General features: G+C 41.2%; 1 protein-coding gene across 1 annotated transcript in view; it reads right to left on the minus strand.

Moving 5' to 3' along the window:
• LOC126456699 (uncharacterized) overlaps positions 1-22,069 on the minus strand; it is an 82,343-nt gene extending 60,274 nt beyond the window's left edge. The window contains exon 1 of the mRNA XM_050092437.1: positions 21,916-22,069. Within this exon, the coding sequence (XP_049948394.1) occupies positions 21,916-21,945 (30 nt within the window). The 5' untranslated portion in view covers positions 21,946-22,069. The remainder of the gene's footprint in view (positions 1-21,915) is intronic.
• Between the last annotated feature and the right edge of the window lie 95 nt (positions 22,070-22,164).

Raw genomic sequence — 22,164 nt, forward strand, 5'->3', positions numbered from 1 at the left:
CCAGGTGAAACGTTGTTGTGATGGCTCGTGTAAGGAGGAGAAATGCGTACCATCACGTTTCAGACTTTGATAAAGGTCGGATTGTAGCCTATCGAGATTGCGATTTATCGTATCGCGACATTGCTGCTCGCGTTGGTCTAGATCCAATGACTGTTAGACGAATATGGAATCGGTGGGTTCAGGAGGGTAATGCGGAACGCCGTGCTGGATCCCAACGGCCTCGTATCACTAGCAGTCGAGATGACAGGAATCTTATCCGCATGGCTGTAACGGATCGTGCAGCCACGTCTCGATCCCTGAGTCAACAAGATGGGGACGTTTGCAAGACAACAACCATCTGCACGAACTGTTCGACGACGTTTGCAGCAGCATGGACTATCAGCTCTGAGACCATGGCTGCGGTTACCCTTGACGCTGCTTCGGACAGGAGCGCCTGCGATATTGTACTCAACGACGAACCTGGGTGCACGAATGGCAAAACGTCATTTTTTAGGATGAATCCAAGCTCTGTGTACAGCATCATGATGGTTGCATCCGTGTTTGGCGACATCGCGGTGAACGCACATTGGAAGCGTGTGTTCGTCATCGCCATACTGGCGTATCACTCGACGCGATGGTATGGGGTGCCATTGGTTACACGTCTCTGTCACCTCTTGTTCGCATTGACGCCACTTTGAACAGTGGACGTTACAATTCAGATGTGTTATGACTCGTGGCTCTACCCTTCATTAGACAAACGGTCCAGCTGTATTCGCAAAGACCAACAACATAGCTGTTAAGACCACTTCGACGCTGAAAGGGTCCGAACTACAGCCAACAATGAACAAATGGCCCACCTGTCGCCTTGCATTTGCAGAAGCCGATTGCACAGCTGGTAACGTCACTCACACAGAAACGGTCCAGTCTGCTCTGCTCTTGACAGCACTACACAGCTGGTCCCTCACCGTTGTACGCTCAAAAGAGGTGGGTTGTTGTGGCGACATACCGTTCGTCACAAATCGATAGTGGGAGAAGCCGATACGAGTGACACAGAGTTAGTTTGGATCTGAGAGCTGCAGCGCGGTTCATGACTCTGTGGCAAAAAAGTATTTTTATATCTCATGTAGTGTTATTTCAATAAAGTCATTTGTGTTGTTAGTTTTTATCCATCTTTTGTAATAGGGTAACGTGAGGAACCACAAGACTAATTTAGTATGGTAATATATACTGCCTGACAAAAAAGTTTTGGGAAGATGTGGTTCATCTGTAAAGGAGACCGCTTATAAAACACTAATACGACATATTCTTGAGTACTGCTCGAGTGCTTGGGATCCCTATCAGGTCGGATTGAGGGAGGACATAGAAGCAATTCAGAGGCGGGCTGCTAGATTTGTTACTGGTAGGTTTGATCATCACGCGAGTGTTACAGAAATGTTTCAGGAACTCGGGTGGAAGTCTCTGGAGGAAAGGAGGCGTTCTTTTCGTGAATTGCTACTGAGGAAATTTAGAGAACCAGCATTTGAGGCTGACTGCAGTACAATTTTACTGCCGCCAACTTACATTTCGCGGAAAGACCACAAAGAAAAGATTAGGGCTCGTACAGAGGCATACAGGCAGTCATTTTTCACTCGTTCTGTTTGGGAGTGGAACAGGGAGAGAAGATGCTCGTTGGGGTACGAGGTACCCTCCGCCACGCACCGTATAGTGGATTGCGGAGTATGTATGTAGATGTAAATGAAGTGAAGCACCCACAAGACGCACTTGCATGTCAATAATGTAACTTCGTACATATACACACACCGTCAGTGGGTGCGTAAATTAGTAGAGTTGCAATTCTCTGTGTGGGTAGATTGGCCACCAAGAGTGCATTACCGTAAGGTTGGGTAATATCGGACGGAATTTTCATATTCGTTATGTTAACTTCGTAAAGAACATTAAATTCTCCCGACGAATAGTGCGAGATATTTTGGATGACACTGCAGAATGATATGATCAAAGAACTTTAGTCAAAAATATGCTTCAATTAATCAGAATGTATCAAATAAAACTGTCCGATGTTACCCCTTTAATGGGGTAATTTCAGACATTCATTGAATTTCCACGCAAAGACCCATAGTACCCTCTAATGGGTTAATTTCGGACAGTGACCATCTTTTTAAAAAATGCTCATACTTACAAACATGTTTTACATGTTTGGAAAACATTTTTACAGATAGTTACAAAATATTCTACACATCTTCAGTAAGCATTTGACACGTATTTAGAAAAACTTTCACAAACGTATTTACAAAATACTTCATTAATAAAGACAATCTGCTCGTATAACAAACCAATAATAATCTACAATATGTTCTCAATGAAAGAAAACTTCCACTTTCCTTCTCTTGGAGTCGGCAACACTTATAATTTGGCCTTTGTCTACAGTATCATCGTCTGGAACGGCAGGAAAAGTAAACACAGATTTGCTACCTTGATATGGACGCAGAAATCTGACTTCCACTTCTTTCGCACCCACTTCTGTCGCGATTCCGACAAACTGCCTATTTCGCTGTTTCCCCCCAATCATGTGTGGATAATCCACAAGAACAAAAGCCTCCAGTTCCAGAACTGCCTCCTCTGCTCTGCTGCCTTAGTCAGCAGTGGATATTGCAGTATTATTCACAAGCAATTCAGAAACTGAGCCAGCATTATCTATCTTTCTCATATCGATGCCTAAAATGAATTTTCCCGGGGCAACGTCGAATTTTCGTTGGACACTTGTGTTATTTTTCATTCCATAGCGAACATTCTGAAGCATGTCTTCAAAGCTCGATGAGCAGGCTTCTAAAGAATTGTTTTGAGAATTATCTCCATCAGGCAATTTTTTTGAGGGTCAAATGGAATTAATGCCACTGCACGGAAAGCACTTCTTATATTGTCTTCTTCAGTTGCTGACACATTTTTAAGCGTTTCCTTCAAAAGTGAGGGGAAAGCGTCTTTCGATATTGGTCCACGGGAGCTTCTCTTCCATTGCGTAGGCCAAGCATCTTTTAAAGGTCTGAAGAAACCTACGTCTAATGGCTGTAAAATATGAGTACTGTTTGGTGGTAACAAAATACGAGAGATTTTATTCTTGTCACATTTGTCAATTACTCGTAGCGAAATTTGATTCAAATGGCTCTGAGCACTATGGGACTTGACATCTGACGTCATCAGTCCCCTAGAACTTAGAACTACTTAAACCTAACTAACCTAAAGACATCACACACATCCATGCCGGAGGCAGGATCCGAACCTGCGACCGTAGCAGCAGCGCGGTTCCGGACTGAAGCCCCTAGAACCGCTCGGCCACACCGGCCGGCACCGAAATTTGATTTGACAGGTTGTCTCCTCTCATAACTTTCTCCCCCTCTATTGACTTCACGTAAGGCAGTGCAATAGTAATACACCAATCTTCAAATTTAATCAGATCAAACCATCCACTTTTAATGCGGTTATAGGGGGGACATTTGGGACCACCTCCTTGCCAGATGTCCTATAAATGGTCCGGTTTGTAGACAACAGAGGCAGGTAATAGTTCTCCGAACTCAGTGGCAGCCATCATTACTGAAATACTATTCTTAGGAGAATCTAAGACCCTCTCAGGATGTTTTGTTCCCCTTCTATCACATACTTCCTCCCACGGTCGTCACACAGATTGGTCTCGTCATGGCTGATTACATTTTTGGGATCGATATTTTCCATTTTTTCACCAGCATTATGGAAATTTGATTTAACTGTCTCATAACTCACTTCAGTACGTTGCCTTTTAATGTTCTCAGCTAGCCGGACGCTTAATATGGCAGAGTGACGCTGTAAGAATGAACGCGACCACTCAATCCCTGGCATGTAACTAGGAAAGCGTTTTTCCCTTCGTCCACATTTATCAAGATATCCTTTCACTATGTACCTATCATCAGGAAAACCCCGATGTGCAGCTCTTAAAATACCACGGGCGAGTGTGTTCTCTTCAATGGTACTTAAGACAGGTGGCCTTCCAATCACTAGAGGGTTTGTATTATTAACTTCATTCTCTAACGGTGAACGTGGTATATTAAATTTTCTTGACGCCTTTCTGTACGACAGTTTTCCTAATATTATAGCAGCAACCGTCTTTTTAAGATTTTGAGGCTCATAATTGCGCCTCGGAAGAACACCAAGCCTCCTTTTGTAAGTACGCGGCATTGTCCGATATTACCCCAACGTGTGCAGTTACATGCAAATAGTTCACTAGACATTAGCAAAGGTGATATATGGAGGCAAATTGTATTCGTATTTCCTTCTTAACATTTAAGAAAGTAAACTATAAGCAAATTAAGCTTACGAATTTTTTCTCTTCTTGTACTACGACGAATAGCCCGCTACACATCACTGTTTCAACTTCCAACTGCAACAATGTGTGTTCGTATATCCTTGGCAATACGTAAGGTGTGAACAACGCGCGCGAGAAATCAAAGCTTGCATTCAGTGACACCAACGTAAGACCAGAAATGCACTGTTCCCGTCCGAAATTACCCCTGTGTCCGATATTTCCCCATGTTATGGCACTGTTGTTTGTGTTTAGTGTTGTTACCAATCCTGGCAAGGTAGTGTGAAGAACACATAAATGCCATATAATTGTGTGGGACTGCGTTATCAGTACTTCACAGTTTGATACGGACCTCATTGTGAGTCCATCTTTTCTTCAAAAATAATTTATTAATAGGAACTGTACAATTTATCAAAATAATATAAACATATTCATATCAAGTAGCACACAAAAATGTCTCATTCGGCATATTCAAAAGTTTCACCTTTTTTCACAGCATCGTCACTACCAAAGTTGATTATCATCTCTTTTTCCTTGGGTGTACTGAATGATCACAATTTTTAGAATGTTGCCGAACTACTACATCTGAATCTTCCTCACGGATAAAAACTGTGTGCCGAACCAAGACTCGAACTCGGGAGCTTTGCCTTTCGCGGGCAAGTGCTCTACCAGGAACGCTCATTTGAAGAAAAAAAAAAAACATATGGACGTATGCCCTGTTCCGAATAGTTTACAAGATAGAACACATTTAATGTACACTATTTCTGGGCTATTGTCGCGCACGTATGTGTCTTGCCTACTCATCCTCTCTTTACGGTTTATTCTAACCCTACCTACCTCTTTGATCGGGACATCTTCCTCCCATTAAACTAACCCGTTGAACGCGAAGCTGTCCATAGTGTGTAACGAGTGAAGTAGACTCAGATGTTGGCAGTTTTAAGGATACCGTGATCGATACCCCTGCAAGTGAACCATCTAGCACAAGGCGCTAGCTGACGAGCCTTAAGCCGTCGGCACACGGACCGTGCTGTCGAACGTTAACGTTGAGCGTGCCTAGTCCAACGTGTTGCTGAACGCTCAGGGACGATGCGACTTGCGCATACGGTACGTGGGCCCCAACGTAGTATACGCGATCGCAACACACTCCAGCGGCAGTTGTGGGATGTTTCTAGTTCGTAAATCACACTGTTTACTCAACAGGCTGCGTAAAATTCCCACGTTAGCTCTATTGAAACGTGTATTTCCTCCATCGTTCATATCCTAGTCACGTTGTTCTATATGTAATATACACAAATAAAAACTTCAATATCGATGTACATGTTTTAAGACAAAAAGGAAAGTACCATGTACAATCAATAAGGACACAGGCTTATAATAGTTCCATTACAAACAGTGGCACACAAATTTGCAATAGTTCTCCACGTAAGATAAACAATATTTTATATTCCTCACATTTTAGTAAAACTCTAAAGTCATTCTTACTTGATCACTGTTCCTACCCAGTAGCAGAAACTTTACAACATGTAAATCACTAAATTCAAAAGAAAATGTAACAAAATATCTTTATACAAGTAGCGCAAGCTGTCCTGTAGATTAGGCCAATCGAACAAACTCACTCCTCAAAAAAAGGTGAACTTATATTTACATAACATCAAATATTGTAGTATATACTTACATTAAACTAACAATAAAGCATCAGAACCTATTAGATACGCAAATATTATGAAAAAATATTCAGACTTTGCAAGATGCAAATCATCATCAGATCACGAATTTTGTTTTGAATCATCAACGCTACTCACTACACTAAAGTGACAACAGTTCATCTACAACCCTCTCATAAGATTTTGCCACTTGCTAAAAGCTTTAATCGTAGCTATGTTACTAACTAGAATTTAACTATAACAAATTGTACCAAGAACAATGTGTTTTTCGTGGATCCTCAGTGTGTCGCTACCTTCAAATGATATACTCTCATAATACGCAAGTTGCAATAATTCTTTTGCCACGAATATGATGTGTCTCATTATTTTATTGCAACGAATCACGCAGTTAACAACGGGTTTTCGAGTGATTCTCAATTTGCTGGTGCTCAGAAACGACATATATATGTGAAGGCTTGAACTGAATGCCAATATGGCGCCTCACAGCTCAATGCTGAAGGGAGATGGCGTGCATGTGACGTAGGTGGCGTTGTGCCATCTGATTGGTCAACGCTCAGACGCACGCTCAGGATATCAGACATGCTAGATACTGCTCTGCACGTTCGGAAAGACTCCCGAACGTGCTATTCCACGCTATGACGTCAAAAACTCGGCACGCTCAACGCTCAACGATTGGATGCTCGGTCCGTGTGCCGACGGCTTTAGGCCTTCTACACACTAGTACTCTATTATTGTATCTAGAAAATGTAGACAATCGACCGATTTTGTATACAACTGAGAGACAGATCCTGTCTATAGACAAGCTTTTGGCACAAAATCGCAGTACTTCACAGACTCCCATTTGAAATGGGAGACACGAGACGATTCTTAGACAATGTTGCTCGATATTTCGTAGTGTGCACGTGTTGGTAAACACTGAAAATGCATCACAGGGTTTTTGTTACTTCTCTTTCTCTTATTGTTATATATCACTTATCGAGATGTAGTCAAGGGAGAAAATCTTGCAGCTGACTGACGATTTTAACGTGGCTTCATATTTGTGGGAAGTTAGTAATTCCGAAAAAAACCGCAACCAGAAGAAGTTGGTTATCGAAGAGCTGGTCAAAGTAATATTAAGTATCAGTGAGCGATGTAAAAAACATGCTGCTTCTACTTTCAAAGTCAAAAGTAAATTACAGCCGAAAAGAGGCCCCTCCGCAAATTGCACAAGTTTCCATCAATGTCTCCTCTTTGTTTTCTTTCACTTTTCATTATCGTCACTGTACAAGCCGAGATCACAACAAGGTCAGTCGTATTCAGCAAATGTCGAGGAACAATTCATTCAAATGTGTACACGAAACAAAGTATCTAGACTGTCTATATACATTATCTAGCTTCACGTCTGTAGGCAGTACCTCTATAATGTGTATAGGCAGTCGCTCAATTTTGTGTATAAGTGCGTATTTACCTTTATTACCTTCAGCTTTTAGAACTTTCTGCAGTCTCGCAGCTTTTCCGGCGGACGGGGCATTGTGAAGTCGAGACAACAAAAGTGTTAATAACGAGTAGCGATGGGGCAAGTCGGGTCTATGCCAAATCGAACTGAAAGTTTGCATAAACAGAGTTGGGACGAAAAACTGAGATAACATTCAACATTGTTCTCTCTCTCGCGTCTGCACAGATTATGATTCAGTTCAGTTACCCAACCCGAGTTTCGTTGTTTCCAAACTAGTGATCACATATATTTAGTCACGAGCGCGCAAATTGTGGTATTTCAGCTTAAAATTTCAAAGACTGACTTGTGAAAGAAACGTGGTGTATAGACTTGCGACGGCTGTCGGGCGATCGTAAGGTAAAAATGGCTGTTCACGGTCCTGATGTCATACCGCACTACAGGCCGCAATATCGGATGTTTTGGTTTGGAACTTTGAAAATCTACTGGTGAACAATCCGAAACTTGCTGAACAGATTTTAACAGCCATCGGACGATCTTGAGATAGCCAAACAGAGCGTCAAGAGCATAAATTGATACCGTGCTATAAGCTGCAATTTTTAATTTTTTTTTTAATTTTGAAGAGCGACTCTTGAGACACTCAGAATTCACTGTATCCTCGCCACGATGATGAACAGATTAAAGATTTCGGTTCGTAATGTTTCTCACAGTAACTTTTGCACTCACGATCCTAAACCGTACATTTGCGACCTGCCGTAAGGCCTGATCAGTATTAGGCAGATCGTAAATTTCAAACCGAACGATCCAAAACTGCGGACTGGAGCGCGGTATAAATGACATTTTGGTTTCTGCACGAGTTGCACCGTTGCCTCTTCCACATCTGTTGACTTCCGTACACTTGTGAAAATAAACAGCACTAGACGCTTTTCTTTGCGAAATTAAAACTCGTTATTTATTTATTATGAGTTTCGAGTTGCATCAGCACGTCATATAACTACATACAGAAGGGTCCAGAAAAACGTAGACACACTGATTGTTTATATCTTTGGAACAAAATGACATCGTTGCAATCTTGCGCGGTAGCGTAGTCCATACTTTTCTCAACAGATCTTGGCGCGCGTTTTCCAGCAGATCACAGTGCAGCAATGACTGATCGAGATTGTAGTTTGAGCAACGCAACGCCTTATTGAAGTGGTAGTGGGAGTACGAAAACATGGTGGAGGTGAACGGTAATGGCATAATGTGTACGGAATGCAGCCACCAACACGTACACAAATTTACCATATTCGGGATAAATTTGAAGCCGACGGTACTATTCAGGATGTGGACAAGGAAAGGTCTGACCGCCCGAAAACATCAAGTACAGCTTCCAGCGCTGCACGTGAAAGCGAGGTAAGCAGATAAGGCATACGGTGAATTCTGAAGGCTGTAAAGTGGAAAGTGGACATTTCAAGATAGCTGCACGCTGTGAACGAGGATGACCAGGATCGAAAGATGGAAGTGTGAGTGGTTTGAAGGCAATCTTCGCAAGGATGGACGGTTTGCAGGGGTGGTTACCTGGTCTGGCGAGGCGCAATTCAAACTGAACGGTAACGCACACCGCCACAACTGTGCGTATTTGGCTCTGGAAAATCCTCAAATTCGGATCTTAATGTGAGTGTGGTCTGTCATCGCGCGGTTTGATTGGCCCATTCTTCTTTGAAGATACGGTAACTGGTAAGGTGATCTTCATATGCTGCAAACATCGATTTTACCTGCCATCCGAGAGGTGCCTGGAAATGAAATATTTTACCTACAACAAGATGGCGCTCCGCCTCAGCACCACAGAGATGTCAGAGCCCACTTAGATGAAAACCTACCTGGACGATGGCTAAGTCGAAGAGGAGCTGTTGGGTACCCACCACTGTCTCCAGACCTTGCAACTCTTTACTTCTACCAATGGGGTGACCTTTAAAAATGAAGTTTATCAACAGATGCCAGCTACACTGAACGAGCTACGAGAAAGCATCGAGGCGTCCTGTGCAGCTATCACACTGGAAACAATGACAGCCGTGGCGTCGACTTTCTTTGGTTGCTAAAGGGGGTCACCCTTTGGACACACAAAATAAACTTCCTTCTGTGCAAGAAATGGAACGGTATGTCATTTTGTTCCATTACTACTAACTATCAAACAGTGTCTACAGCATTGTTCTTTGTTCTCAGGTATCTGAGTCTTTCTGATCGTATCAATTTTGTTATACAGGGTGGTCCATTGAAAGTGACCGGGCCAAATATCTCACGAAATAAGCATCAAACGAAAAAACTACAAAAAAAGAAACTCGTCTAGTTAGAAGGGGGAAACCAGTTGGCGCTATGGCTGGCCCGTTAGATGGCGCTGCCATAGGTCAAACGCATATCAACTGCGTTTTTTTCTTTAAATAGGAACCCCCATTTTTTATTACATATTCCTGTAGTATGTATAGAAATATGAATGTTTTAGTTGATCCACGTTTTTCGCTTTGTGATATATGGCGCTTTAATAGTCACAAACGTATAAGCAAGTGGTGTCATGTAACATTCCGCCAGTGTGGACGGTATTTGCTTCGTGATACATTACCCGTCTTAAAATGGAACTTTTACCAATTGCAGAAAAGGTCGAGATCGTGTTGATGTATGGCTATTGTGATCAAAATGCCCAACAAGCGTGTGCTATGTATGCTGCTCGGTATCCTGGACATCATCCAAGTGTCCGGACCGTTCGCCGGATAGTTACATTATGTAAGGAAATTGGAAGTGTTCAGCCACGTGTGAAACGTCAACCACGACCTGCAACAAATTATGATGCCCAAGTAGGTGTTTTAACTGCTGTCGACGCTAATCCGCACGTCAGTAGCAGACAAATTGCGTGAGAATCGGGAATCTCAAAAACGTCGGTGTTGAGAATGCTACATCAACATCGATTGCACCCGTACCATATTTCTATGCACCAGGAATTGTATGGCGACGACATTGAACGTCGTGTACAGTTCTGCAGGTTAATGTATGGTGCGGCATTATGGGAGGAAGGATAATTGGCCCCCATTTTATCGATGGCAATCTAAATGGTGCAATGTATGATGATTTTCTACGTAATGTTCTACCGATTTTACTACAAGATGTTTCACTGCATGACAGATTGTCGATGTACTTCCAACATGATGGATGCCCGGCACATAGCTCGCGTGCGGTTGATGCGGTACTGAATAGCATATTTCATAACAAGTGGATTGGTCGTCGAAGCACCATACCATGGCCCGCACGTTCACCGGATCTGACGTCCCCGGATTTCTTTCTGTGGGGGAAAGTTAAAGGATATTTGCTATCGTGATCCACTGACAACGCCTCACAACATGCGTCAGCGCATTGTCAATGCATGTGCGAACATTACGGAAGGCGAACTACTCGCTGTTGAGATGAATGTCGTTACACGTATTGCCAAATGCATTGAGGTTGACGGACATCATTCTGAGGGTTTATTGCTTTAATCACGCTGTAACAGCATGCGTTCTCAGAAATGATAAGTTCACAAAGGTACATGTGTCACATTGAAACAACCAAAATAAAATGTTCAAAGGTACCTAAGTTCTGTATTTTAATTTAAAAAACCTACCTGTTACCAACTGTTCGTCTAAAATTGTGAGCCATATGTTTGTGACTATTACATCGCCATCCATCACAAAGCGAAAAAAGTGGTCCAACTAAAACATTCATATTTCTTTACGTACTACACGAATGTGTGATAAAAATGGGGGTTCCTATTAAAAAAAACGCAGTTGATATCCGTTTGACCTATGGCAGCGCCATCTGGTTTCCACTTCAAGCTAGACAAGTTTCGTCCTTTGTAGTTTTTTCGTTTGACGCTTATTTCGTGAGGTATTTGGCCCGGTCACGCTAAATGGACCACCCTGTATGTACATTTGCACGGGTTGACCAAACACTATCACTTTCTGACAGAAGCAGTTCCACATATAAATCTGTGCATTAATATATGAATACACTGTGCAGTCGTTGGACTGATGAAGGTGTATTTTTTGGAGTTTTTCATTAGTCAGGAATTTATCATTGATGAAATTTGACAGCCGACGTGATGTGAACGTAGTGTACGTTTCTCCAGAAGACCTTCCATTTCGATCGAGGAATTTCTCTTTGATTCGTTACAGTGGGCTGTTGATGTCAGGAATCTACAGTATCCAAATCTGGGGGGAATTCAGGTGTGACTGTGGCCCAATGTTTCTGTGTAGGAAAGTGAGGCCACGCAACCTCGACCTCAAGTTTCCAGTCGACCACGTCTGACCACCACAATGGAATGTCGCCATACAAACACGTGATAATACCTTCACATCTGCGCCCGCCGTTCCAGAACAAGTAATGGATCCTCTGCAACACTGTCATCCCGTACCATTGATCAGAGACTAGCAGCACACGGACTAGGTAATTACCATCCCTAAGTCCATGACTCTTCATAAACCTGCAGCATCAACCATCTCCACTCTAAAATTTGTTAAGTTCCACTGTAGCGCTAGCTTATGATACTATTTTGACGATGTCCTTGAATTCATTTCAATACGGCATCTAGTTTTGGCTATTTTGCATTCAGTCCTCCATTTGCACACTTAGTCTTTTTTTCAGTTGTTCTTTACTCAACCGCCAATCGCGAATGGTTTTTTTCTGGAGGTGGATAGCCGAAGTGCCGATCAGCTGCTCTGTATCCACGTTGTTCTGATTTCTAGTGATATTGTTACTTTCAATTTATAGCCCACATCATATGAATACCTTTTATTTTTCCATTACATCTACATGATTACTCTGCAATTCACATTTAAGTGCTTGGCAAAGGGTTCATCGAACCACAATCATACTATCTCTCTACCATTCCACTCCCAAACAGCGCGCAGGATAAACGAACACCTAAACCTTTCTGCTCGAGCTCTGATTTCTCTTATTTTGTTTTGATGATCATTCCTACCTATGTAGGTTGGGCTCAACAAAATATTTTCGCATTCGGAAGAGAAAGTTGGTGACTGAAATTTCGTAAATAGATCTCGCCGCGACGAAAAACTTCTTTGCTTTAATGACTTCCATCCCAACTCGGGTATCATATCTGCCACACTCTCTCCCCTATTACGTGATAATACAAAACGAGCTGCCCTTTTTTGCACCCTTTCGATGTCCTCCGTCAATCCCACCTGGTAATGGAAATGTCGTGTGGCTAGGGCCTCCCGTCGGGTAGACCGTTCGCCTGGTAAGGATCCCACACCGCGCAGCAATATTCTAACAGAGGACGAACGAGTGTAGTGTAAGCTGTCTCTTTAGTGGACTTGTTGCATCTACTAACAAGGGAACCTCCCCATCGCACCCCTCTCAGATTTAGTTATAAGTTGGCACAGTGGATAGGCCTTGAAAAACTGAACACAGATCAATCGAGAAAACAGGAAGAAGTTGTGTGGAACTATGAAAAAAATTTGTAAAATATACAAACTGAGTAGTCCGTGCGCAAGATAAGCCATCAAGGAAAATGTGAGCTCAGGAGCGCCGTGGTTCCGTGGTTAGCGTGCGTAGCTGCGGAACGAGAGGTCCTAGGTTCAAGTCTTCCCTCGACTGAAAATTTTACTTTCTTTATTTTCGCAAAGTTATGATCTGTCCGTTCGTTCATTGACGTCTCTGTTCACTGCAATAAGTTTAGTGTCCATGTTTTGCGACCGCACCGCAAAACCGTGCGATTATTAGACGAAAGGACGTGCCTCTCCAATGGGAACCGAAAGCATTTGATGGCAAGGTCATAGGTCAACCGATTCCTCCACAGGAAAACACGTCTGATATATTCTATACGACACTGGTGACGGCATGTGCGTCACATGACAGGAATATGTTGTCGACCCACCTAACTTGTACATGGGTAAAAAGATTCTTCTACCTTGCCCGATTTAGGTTTTCTTGTGGATGTGATAATCACTCGCAAAAAAGTGATGAAAACACAAGAGTTTGGCACATAAACTGAAAATAAAAAATTAAACTTTTCACTCGAGGGAAGACTTGAACCTAGGACCTCTCGTTCTGTAGCTCCTCTCGCTAACCACAGGACCACGGCGCTCCTTGACTCCCACTGTCCTTGATGTTGCCTATCTTCGCATGGACTACTCAGTTTGTATATTTTACTAATTTTTTTCATAGTTCCACACAACTTCTTCCTGTTTTCTCGATTGATCTGTGTTCAGTTTTTCAAGGCCTATCCACTGTGCCAACTTATAACTAAATCTGAGGGGGGTGCGATGGGGAGGTTCCCTTGTAAGTATCCTGCCAATGAGACGCAACCTTTGGCTCGCCTTCCCCACAATATTATCTATGTGGTCTTTCCAACTAAAGTTTTTCGTAATTTTAACACCCAGGTACTTAGTTGAACTGACAGCCTTGAGAATTGTACTATTTGTCGAGTAATCGAATTCCAACGGATTTCTTTTGGAACTCATGTGGATCACCTCACACTTTTCGTTATGTAGCGTCAACTGCGCCAGTTGATCTGCCTACCAGCTAACAAAAATATTGTACTGCTACTGATAACACAAATCACTTTCACTTCAAGTTCACTGGCCGCAATGGCGCATCATAGGCTAGATAGTGTTGGGTTTGCGATGGCGGGGTAGGAGGGAGACAGGGTTAGCAAGCTTGGCAATCTCCACAAGTCACGTTCGTTGGATCGGTGCACTGTTGATGCCAGTTGAATCCAATCTTACCAGAGAATCCAATGTTGCCGGGTTGAGAGGTTTCCCGCAGCATTGAATATATAGCCATTTTTAAAACTGGCGGGAATTTTAAATTAAGCACTGGGTATTTTATACTAATTCCGAGTATATAAGATGCACGTGAATTTTGGAGGCAATTCTTCGAAGGAAAAAGTGCGTCTTATGTCCCGTAAAATACGGATTCTCGATGGCGCTATAACATTCCCAGTACGCAATTGACGCTGCAACATTCCCAGCTGGCTATTTTCTATTATTGATAAATCTCATTTGGTTCAAGGACACGAGTGAAGCAACCTTCCGTCGTGATATTATAAGCTTAGGAATTTCTCGGTTAGATTATTATAACAAAGCAACGAAGGTTATCACAAATCTACAGATCCCAGTCACTCGGGTTTTTTTTTTTTTTTTTTTTTTTTTTAAACAAACGCACGCATCTGTATCTTCTAACGATAAGCGGCAAAGTAATATTGTGAATAAGCACTTACTGGCCTTCAAATAAGAAAGATGATACTATAAATGCTTTATTTATCAATTACAAATAAGGCAGATCAAGATCTAAATGACCCTCTGTAGTTCTTAAGTTTTAGCACCAGCTCCAGAAGGCCTCACTTGATGTTCCCTGTCAAGAACAAAAAACTAAGATAACGAGACCAAAGGTAAAACTTTAATTTTCACCAAAATCCGCTTGCCTTCATACAGAATGCGAGGTCCCTAGCAATGAGTAAGATGAGAACACTCTATGCTACTTAACCTCTATCTCTTCCATTGATTCCACCTGGCAAAGAGTCGCAGACCGGCGCGCAATGGTCAAGAATTGGTCGAGTTGCTGAATTAATAAATCACAATCAGGCACCTGCCTTTACTACAACTAGATGTGTGTGACCGTGCCATTTCAGATCACTAAGGCCACAACTTGATATTTTACTGTTTTTACTACTTGCAGAGATTTCTCGCCACTTGTTTAATTTAACAATAATGATGAATAATAGTAAAGTGATTCTGTACACTATATTAATAATTAGTTTATAACTAAAATGCTATGTGTTACTTGTGCTAAACAAGCTAAATAAACCAAAAATTAGCAGGAAAGTCGTTCTTAAAGAATGCCACTGCTTCCTACACACTACAAGATAGCTAAGATTTATCTAATGCTACCTGCAGGGCTACAGTGATTATCGTCACAGACTAAGAACAAAATATAATAAAAGTCAAGAAGCATCTCTGCAATGAAATATTTCATGGAATAATGTGCAATACCATATAGCATGTATTATGTAGGTGGGTGTCTGCATAAGACATTAAACAGTTGTGAGTTAAAGATCCCTCCAGAAAAATCAACAATTGTTGCTGCCACAAAACGAACTAAACCATGTTGTTTGAACATTGTAGTAACATTCTCGTATCATAAAATGCAAATAAAATACCATCTAGGTTTCTTGGCATTACATTTAATTCAAGAATGAGTTTGGGACCTCATATAAAACACTTCTCCAGTACAGACAAAAATGCATTGAACCTTATGAGATCAACAAGAGTAATCTTTTGTGGGGAGCTCACCCCAACATTCTTCTTACTTTGTATCATATGTTGATACTTTCCATATAGTTTACAAATGCACATTCTTCCACAACACTGCTGGACAGTTTACAGAACAAAAGGCTACGTATTTGTCTTGGAGCTAAGCTTTCTCCCTCCCACTAACACCCTTCTAGAAGCAACAGAAATGTCTACATATTCACAGAACACTGCAGTGTGATCTTTATGATTTGCAAAGAATGACAGGTACTTACTGCCCACTGATAAAAAAAAATTAAATGCTCTCAAATTGGGAATTACATCTATTACAGATACAAAAGCTGGAAATATCTGTAAAATAAAATTTGTTGATGTGAAGTACTCTCCATGTTCCTACATGATTATCAAAACACCTAACAAAATAAATATTCGTGTAATGTGTGTGGATTGTTCTAGCAAAGGAAAAGGACGGGTAGTTTTCATGTACATTGTACCATGAAGACAAATAGGCGGGTTATAGTCAAAATATATCTCAAAAATCGATATGGATAGTCACACTGAAAGCACTTTCTTCTTTCCACAAATTACGTAAGAAAGGATGTTTCACCTACCAGGCAATGCTTCATATTTCCATCTGAAACATTCACTGTTATTGCTGCTTTAAAATACACACTATCCATCAAAATCCCCAAATCAGTAATAATTATCAACTCAGAAAGCATTTGAAATAAATTAGTTGCAGAAATTGGAACAAATGAGCTAATAAATTAAATACATCCTGGACCTCATAGATCACTATCATCAGACAAACCAGGTTTGTCAAATTATGGAATTCACATGGGCTGAATCTCATTCCAGCATAAAAACAATGACAAAGCAGATCAATTAGTGAGAGATGAGAGTAGCAGTGGAAGACATGTGGACATAAAAGTCCCATGCACATACTGCCTCCTGAAAATAGATCAATTGATCCCCTATGAAAGCAACAAAAGAATGGAAGTTAGTGAACAAGATGGAAATGCTATGCAACTATACAGCCACTCATACCACGACACACGTGGCCCGTGAAATCCAGAAAATTAAGGAAAATAATAGCATTCATTGTGAGAATGTGTCTCAATCATTGGCCTTTTTCTGCCCACTTAAAATTGGTGTACTGCAGATACAACTGTTTATAACAATTGGTTATTTAAATCACAGCCTGTATCAGTGGAATTGCTACAAGAAAATCAGAGTCAATTTTCACAGCAGATCTTGAGACATGGTCACTTTGCACTACTCTAGTTCTTGGAAATACGACCAAGAGGGCACATTACACTAGTCAGATTCATAGAACAAGAAGACATAAAAATCTAAAAGGAACGATGAAACAATGGAAACTCCAGGTTGTAATATAAAAATGTAGGAAAAGACAGATTGGGCTGCCAGAGTTGGCGGTCATGTGTGCATGAGGTGTGCTTGCTCGTGTGAATGAATGGTGTCTTTTTCTTTTTCTGATGAAGGCCGGGACCAAATGCTTATGTGTAAGTGTCTTAATTGTGCCTGTCTGCAACTTAATGTGTAATATTCGTGGTAAGTAGCAATCAGTCTTTTCCTACATCGTTAAAAGGAATCATGGACATTGAATTAATAGAATAGGCTAACTGAATTAAATGTTTTAATACAAACAAGTGGTTAGCTGTCAACTTGTTCCTAATAGCATGATGGAATACATACAACAATTTCAGTCTGAAGGCAAATTCAAGAATGTGTGCCCCAAAATATAATTCTGAAGATGGTCATATGTTATTTAGTATGTTTGTAAATCCATTTAATTTGAGATGACTAGAAAGTATGTATGCTACAAGCCAAAAATAATAAAACTTAAAAAAATATAATGTAGGTTCCTTGACAGTAACCACACATTTGGATCCAAAGGCCAGGAAGCAGTGAGTTTATCCATTAGAGCACTGCAGTCAAATTAATCGGTATAATTCTCAACAAACCCATAAGTTTCAACAACATTATGCCACCAACTTACAACACTAACAGTCAATCTCTGGTCAAAACTCACTTTCTCCATATCATTGGTAGCTGAAAATCAGACGGTTGTTTCTAACACGTCCTTTGACACAAGCTTGACTACAGACACCTACAGGGCATGTGGAATATTGCTTACATCATATCTCAAACATACGAGGGCAGTTCAATAAGTAATGCAACACATTTTTTTTTTGGCCAATTTTGGTTGAAAAAACCGGAAATTTCTTGTGGAATATTTTCAAACATTCCCGCTTCGTCTCGTATAGTTTCATTGACTTCCGACAGGTGGCAGCGCTGTACGGAGCTGTTAAAATGGCGTCTGTAACGGATGTGCGTTGCAAACAACGGGCAGTGATCGAGTTTCTTTTGGCGGAAAAACAGGGCATCTCAGATATTCATAGGCGCTTGCAGAATGTCTACGGTGATCTGGCAGTGGACAAAAGCACGGTGAGTCGTTGGGCAAAGCGTGTGTCATCATCGCCGCAAGGTCAAGCAAGACTGTCTGATCTCCCACGTGCGGGCCGGCCGTGCACAGCTGTGACTCCTGCAATGGCGGAGCGTGCGAACACACTCGTTGGAGATGATCGACGGATCACCATCAAACAACTCAGTGCTCAACTTGACATCTCTGTTGGTAGTGCTGTCACAATTGTTCACCAGTTGGGATATTCAAAGGTTTGTTCCCGCTGGGTCCCTCGTTGTCTAACCGAACACCATAAAGAGCAAAGGAGAACCATCTGTGCGGAATTGCTTGCTCGTCATGTGGCTGAGGGTGACAATTTCTTGTCAAAGATTGTTACAGGCGATGAAACACGGGTTCATCACTTCGAACCTGAAACAAAACGGCAATCAATGGAGTGGCACCACACCCACTCCCCTACCAAGAAAAAGTTTTAAGCCATACCCTCAGCCGGTAAAGTCATGGTTACAGTCTTCTGGGACGCTGAAGGGGTTATTCTGTTCGATGTCCTTCCCAATGGTCAAACGATCAACTCTGAAGTGTATTGTGCTACTCTTCAGAAATTGAAGAAACGACTTCAGCGTGTTCGTAGGCACAAAAATCTGAACGAACTTCTCCTTCTTCATGACAACGCAAGGCCTCACACAAGTCTTCGCACCCGAGAGGAGCTCACAAAACTTCAGTGGACTGTTCTTCCTCATGCACCCTACAGCCCCGATCTCGCACCGTCGGATTTCCATATGTTTGGCCCAATGAAGGACGCAATCCGTGGGAGACACTACGCGGATGATGATGAAGTTATTGATGCAGTACGACGTTGGCTCCGACATCGACCAGTGGAATGGTACGGTGCAGGCATACAGGCCCTCATTTCAAGGTGGCGTAAAGCCGTAGCATTGAATGGAGATTACGTTGAAAAATAGTGTTGTGTAGCTAAAAGATTGGGGAATAACCTGGTGTATTTCAATGCTGAATAAAACAACCCCTGTTTCAGAAAAAAAATGTGTTGCATTACTTATTGAACTGCCCTCGTATATGGGAATTTAAACTTCATTGCTCTACCTGCATCAATTTTCAGTAAAATCTTTTCTTTTGGCTAAGCGAGACTACAACAGCATTGTAATTATTTCATGACTTATTTTAAAACTACGGGGAAAAAAACTGGTAGTCCATTTTTTTGCCGAAGTTTTTTTTATGATCCACATGCTCAGCTTATGTTCTGTAAATTACAGCACACAAATGTTTTAGGGAAGGAAGACTCCAATCACAGAAATATTGCCCATTGTAATACACATGCATTGGGGGGGGGGGGGGGGGAGAGGAGGGGAGGAGGTAAGTCCTCCACATTAAACTAAACTCCATTCAAATATGCCTCACGCTTCAGAATGCCCAACAGCACTGACCGACTGCCATGTCGCCCTCAGCTTATAGGCACCTGCACATACAATGGGGGAGAGGGGGGGGGGGGTTGGAGAGCAACCCTGTCTGTTACACTGAATCATACTAAAGTGACTTCATTTTGAGTTTCCCCAACTTGCACTCAGAAAGACAGGTGTTTTATTCTTCACTTCTGCCTTAATGTTAAACCATATCTTCCATTTCAATGCTTTTTTGTTTTAATAACAATGTGTCGTTCAGTGTAGTGCTGTTAGTGAGTCTTGGCGATCAGAGGAAGATTTTTATGCTGTTTCTTTTTTTCTTACATGATATGTCACAAAACTGTGTTACACATCTTGCAAGGAAAAAAGAAATAGAACATAAATAATCTTCTGATTACCAAAACTCACTAATAACACTTCACTGAACAACACATTGCTATTAAAACAGAAAAAAAAAACATTGAAATAGCTCAGCTACATCTGAAAATCATAATAAAAACTAAGTTGCATGGAAAGTAAAAAGATTCAGAGAAGAGACTTAGGGCATAGTAACACGAGCAAGGAATGCCTTGCAGCTGCAGACTGAAGTGGTTTGATAATTTTCAAGCCCTAGAAAGTTCAAAGATAATTTAAGATCTTAATGCTTTAGCTGTTTGGAAAAACAAACCATACAGCTGTGCAGCTCAGTGTCAGTTTGCAAAGTTGCCAAATGACAGATAAGAAAAAAAAAAGTTATGAAAAGGAGAATTTTTTAAAATAAAGTTTTAAGAGTTTTCAAAGAAAGTAATGTAATAGTGGTTTAAAATTAGTAAGAAAATGAATTATTTTCATGTTTTTGTAAATACTGAAACCTCAGAATGAACAAAATATATTTTTGTACTTAACATTTACTAGTTCTGCCACTTTTACCCCAGGGCCGGTTCATGTGTTTTATTTATTACAAAAATCTTGTATGACAATTAATATGAATCACTGTGCTTCATTTTTCGAAATTGTTCTGTAAAATTTATATGTGTGTTTTTCCTCCAAGTTTTCCATTTATATGTTCATGATAATTACTGTATTTGTAATGGAAAATGTTTCACATTGTGTATTTTTACCACCACATCCTAGACAATTCTACACTTAGCGTCTGTGGAATGAACAACCTTACCAACTATCAATGCTAATGATGTATCATGCTTTCTTGACATGTGACACATTCATGAAGCCCATGGAACAATAAATGTAATTTAGTGTTGTCAATGTAATCCAACAGATGGAAATCAATAATGGAAAACCATTAAAGATTCTGTGCCAATTGCATGTGCTCAGCACTCTTAATCTGCCAAAAATTTGCCTGGATACTGAATGAACACTTGCAGAGGTGGATGCAAACCACACAGTCAACAGCAACTGCAATCAACAAAGTTATATGGGCAAGAACAAATACCAGTATCTTATAAACTGAAATGAAATATTCCAACTGGGTTGGGCTATTGAATGTGTTACCTATTCTAATCTGTGCACTATTCTTCACAAAAAAATTACTGTAGGAAGCCAAATACAATGGTGGAGTTGCTACAACTGCACTGTTGAATTTTCTCCTTAATAACATGTGTTATTAAATGTGTGTTTCAAAGTTATACAGCAAGCTTCCCTTAACTCACAACAGTATCTTTACCTTTGTTTATTACAACAAGGTGAAATGGAAATTCCATAGATGGGTATGAGTGATGGTCTCTAAAGTAAGTGGAACCACACCTGGTACAAAGTCACTAGGCCTCATCCAGAGGAAAGACCGGCTCCCTTAAGTTAGTGTGCTCCTACCTCTCCTTGCACCAGAAATTTCAAAATATAGTGCACACTCTAGCAGCTACTAAATGTAGTATTTGCACGTATTGTAACAACAGGATATAGTAATTACAATAAGATTTTATTCGACATTTCATACTTCAATAGCTTAGCTAGAAATCAGCAATGTGAGATTTTTCGAGTGGTTTTAGAGTACTGTCGCCAATTTATTATACAACCGAAAGGTTTATGAGCCGAAGCGGTTTGTGCGTGCATGTGGGGTCGGGGGCATTTTTATTAATAAATCACCCAAAAACCTGCGGTATATACACATTAACATTGTGGTGACCAAAATTACAAGTTGTACAAGCAGCCTGTGCTGTGATTTTGCGGTCTAACGCCTCGACGCTACCTCACACTACACATAAAAGAGAGAACTGAAGTAATCGTCAGCTATAGGCCCTGTAACTTTTTTTCGTTAAGTATAAGGCGGGACGGTTGACAGTCTGGCACTCTTGAACAAATCCTGCCCTGTGTAAGCGGTCTACAAATTATGTGGCAGTTTCCTGCGTACTAATTTTCACATCAATGATTTTTCATTCATACCTTTAAAGATGTACCACGAACTGGATGCATTGATTTAACATTTCTCTTTCAACGCTGATAAACTGCAACTTATTTTCCGCTCCTACGTTTGCCAAGCCATCCGCTCCGCTTCTTAGGCTCAACGCTGCATAACAAAGTTGTTTGATGTCTTGAAGACTTTAACATTGACCAGAGCCACCTACTGAATGTTACCCCGAACTGACAGCGCTCCGCATGCACAGCTATCTGTCCGCTACTTGCTAAACCACA

The sequence above is a fragment of the Schistocerca serialis genome, chromosome 2, assembly GCF_023864345.2.
Source record: "Schistocerca serialis cubense isolate TAMUIC-IGC-003099 chromosome 2, iqSchSeri2.2, whole genome shotgun sequence".
Taxonomy (NCBI): Eukaryota; Metazoa; Arthropoda; class Insecta; order Orthoptera; family Acrididae; genus Schistocerca; species Schistocerca serialis.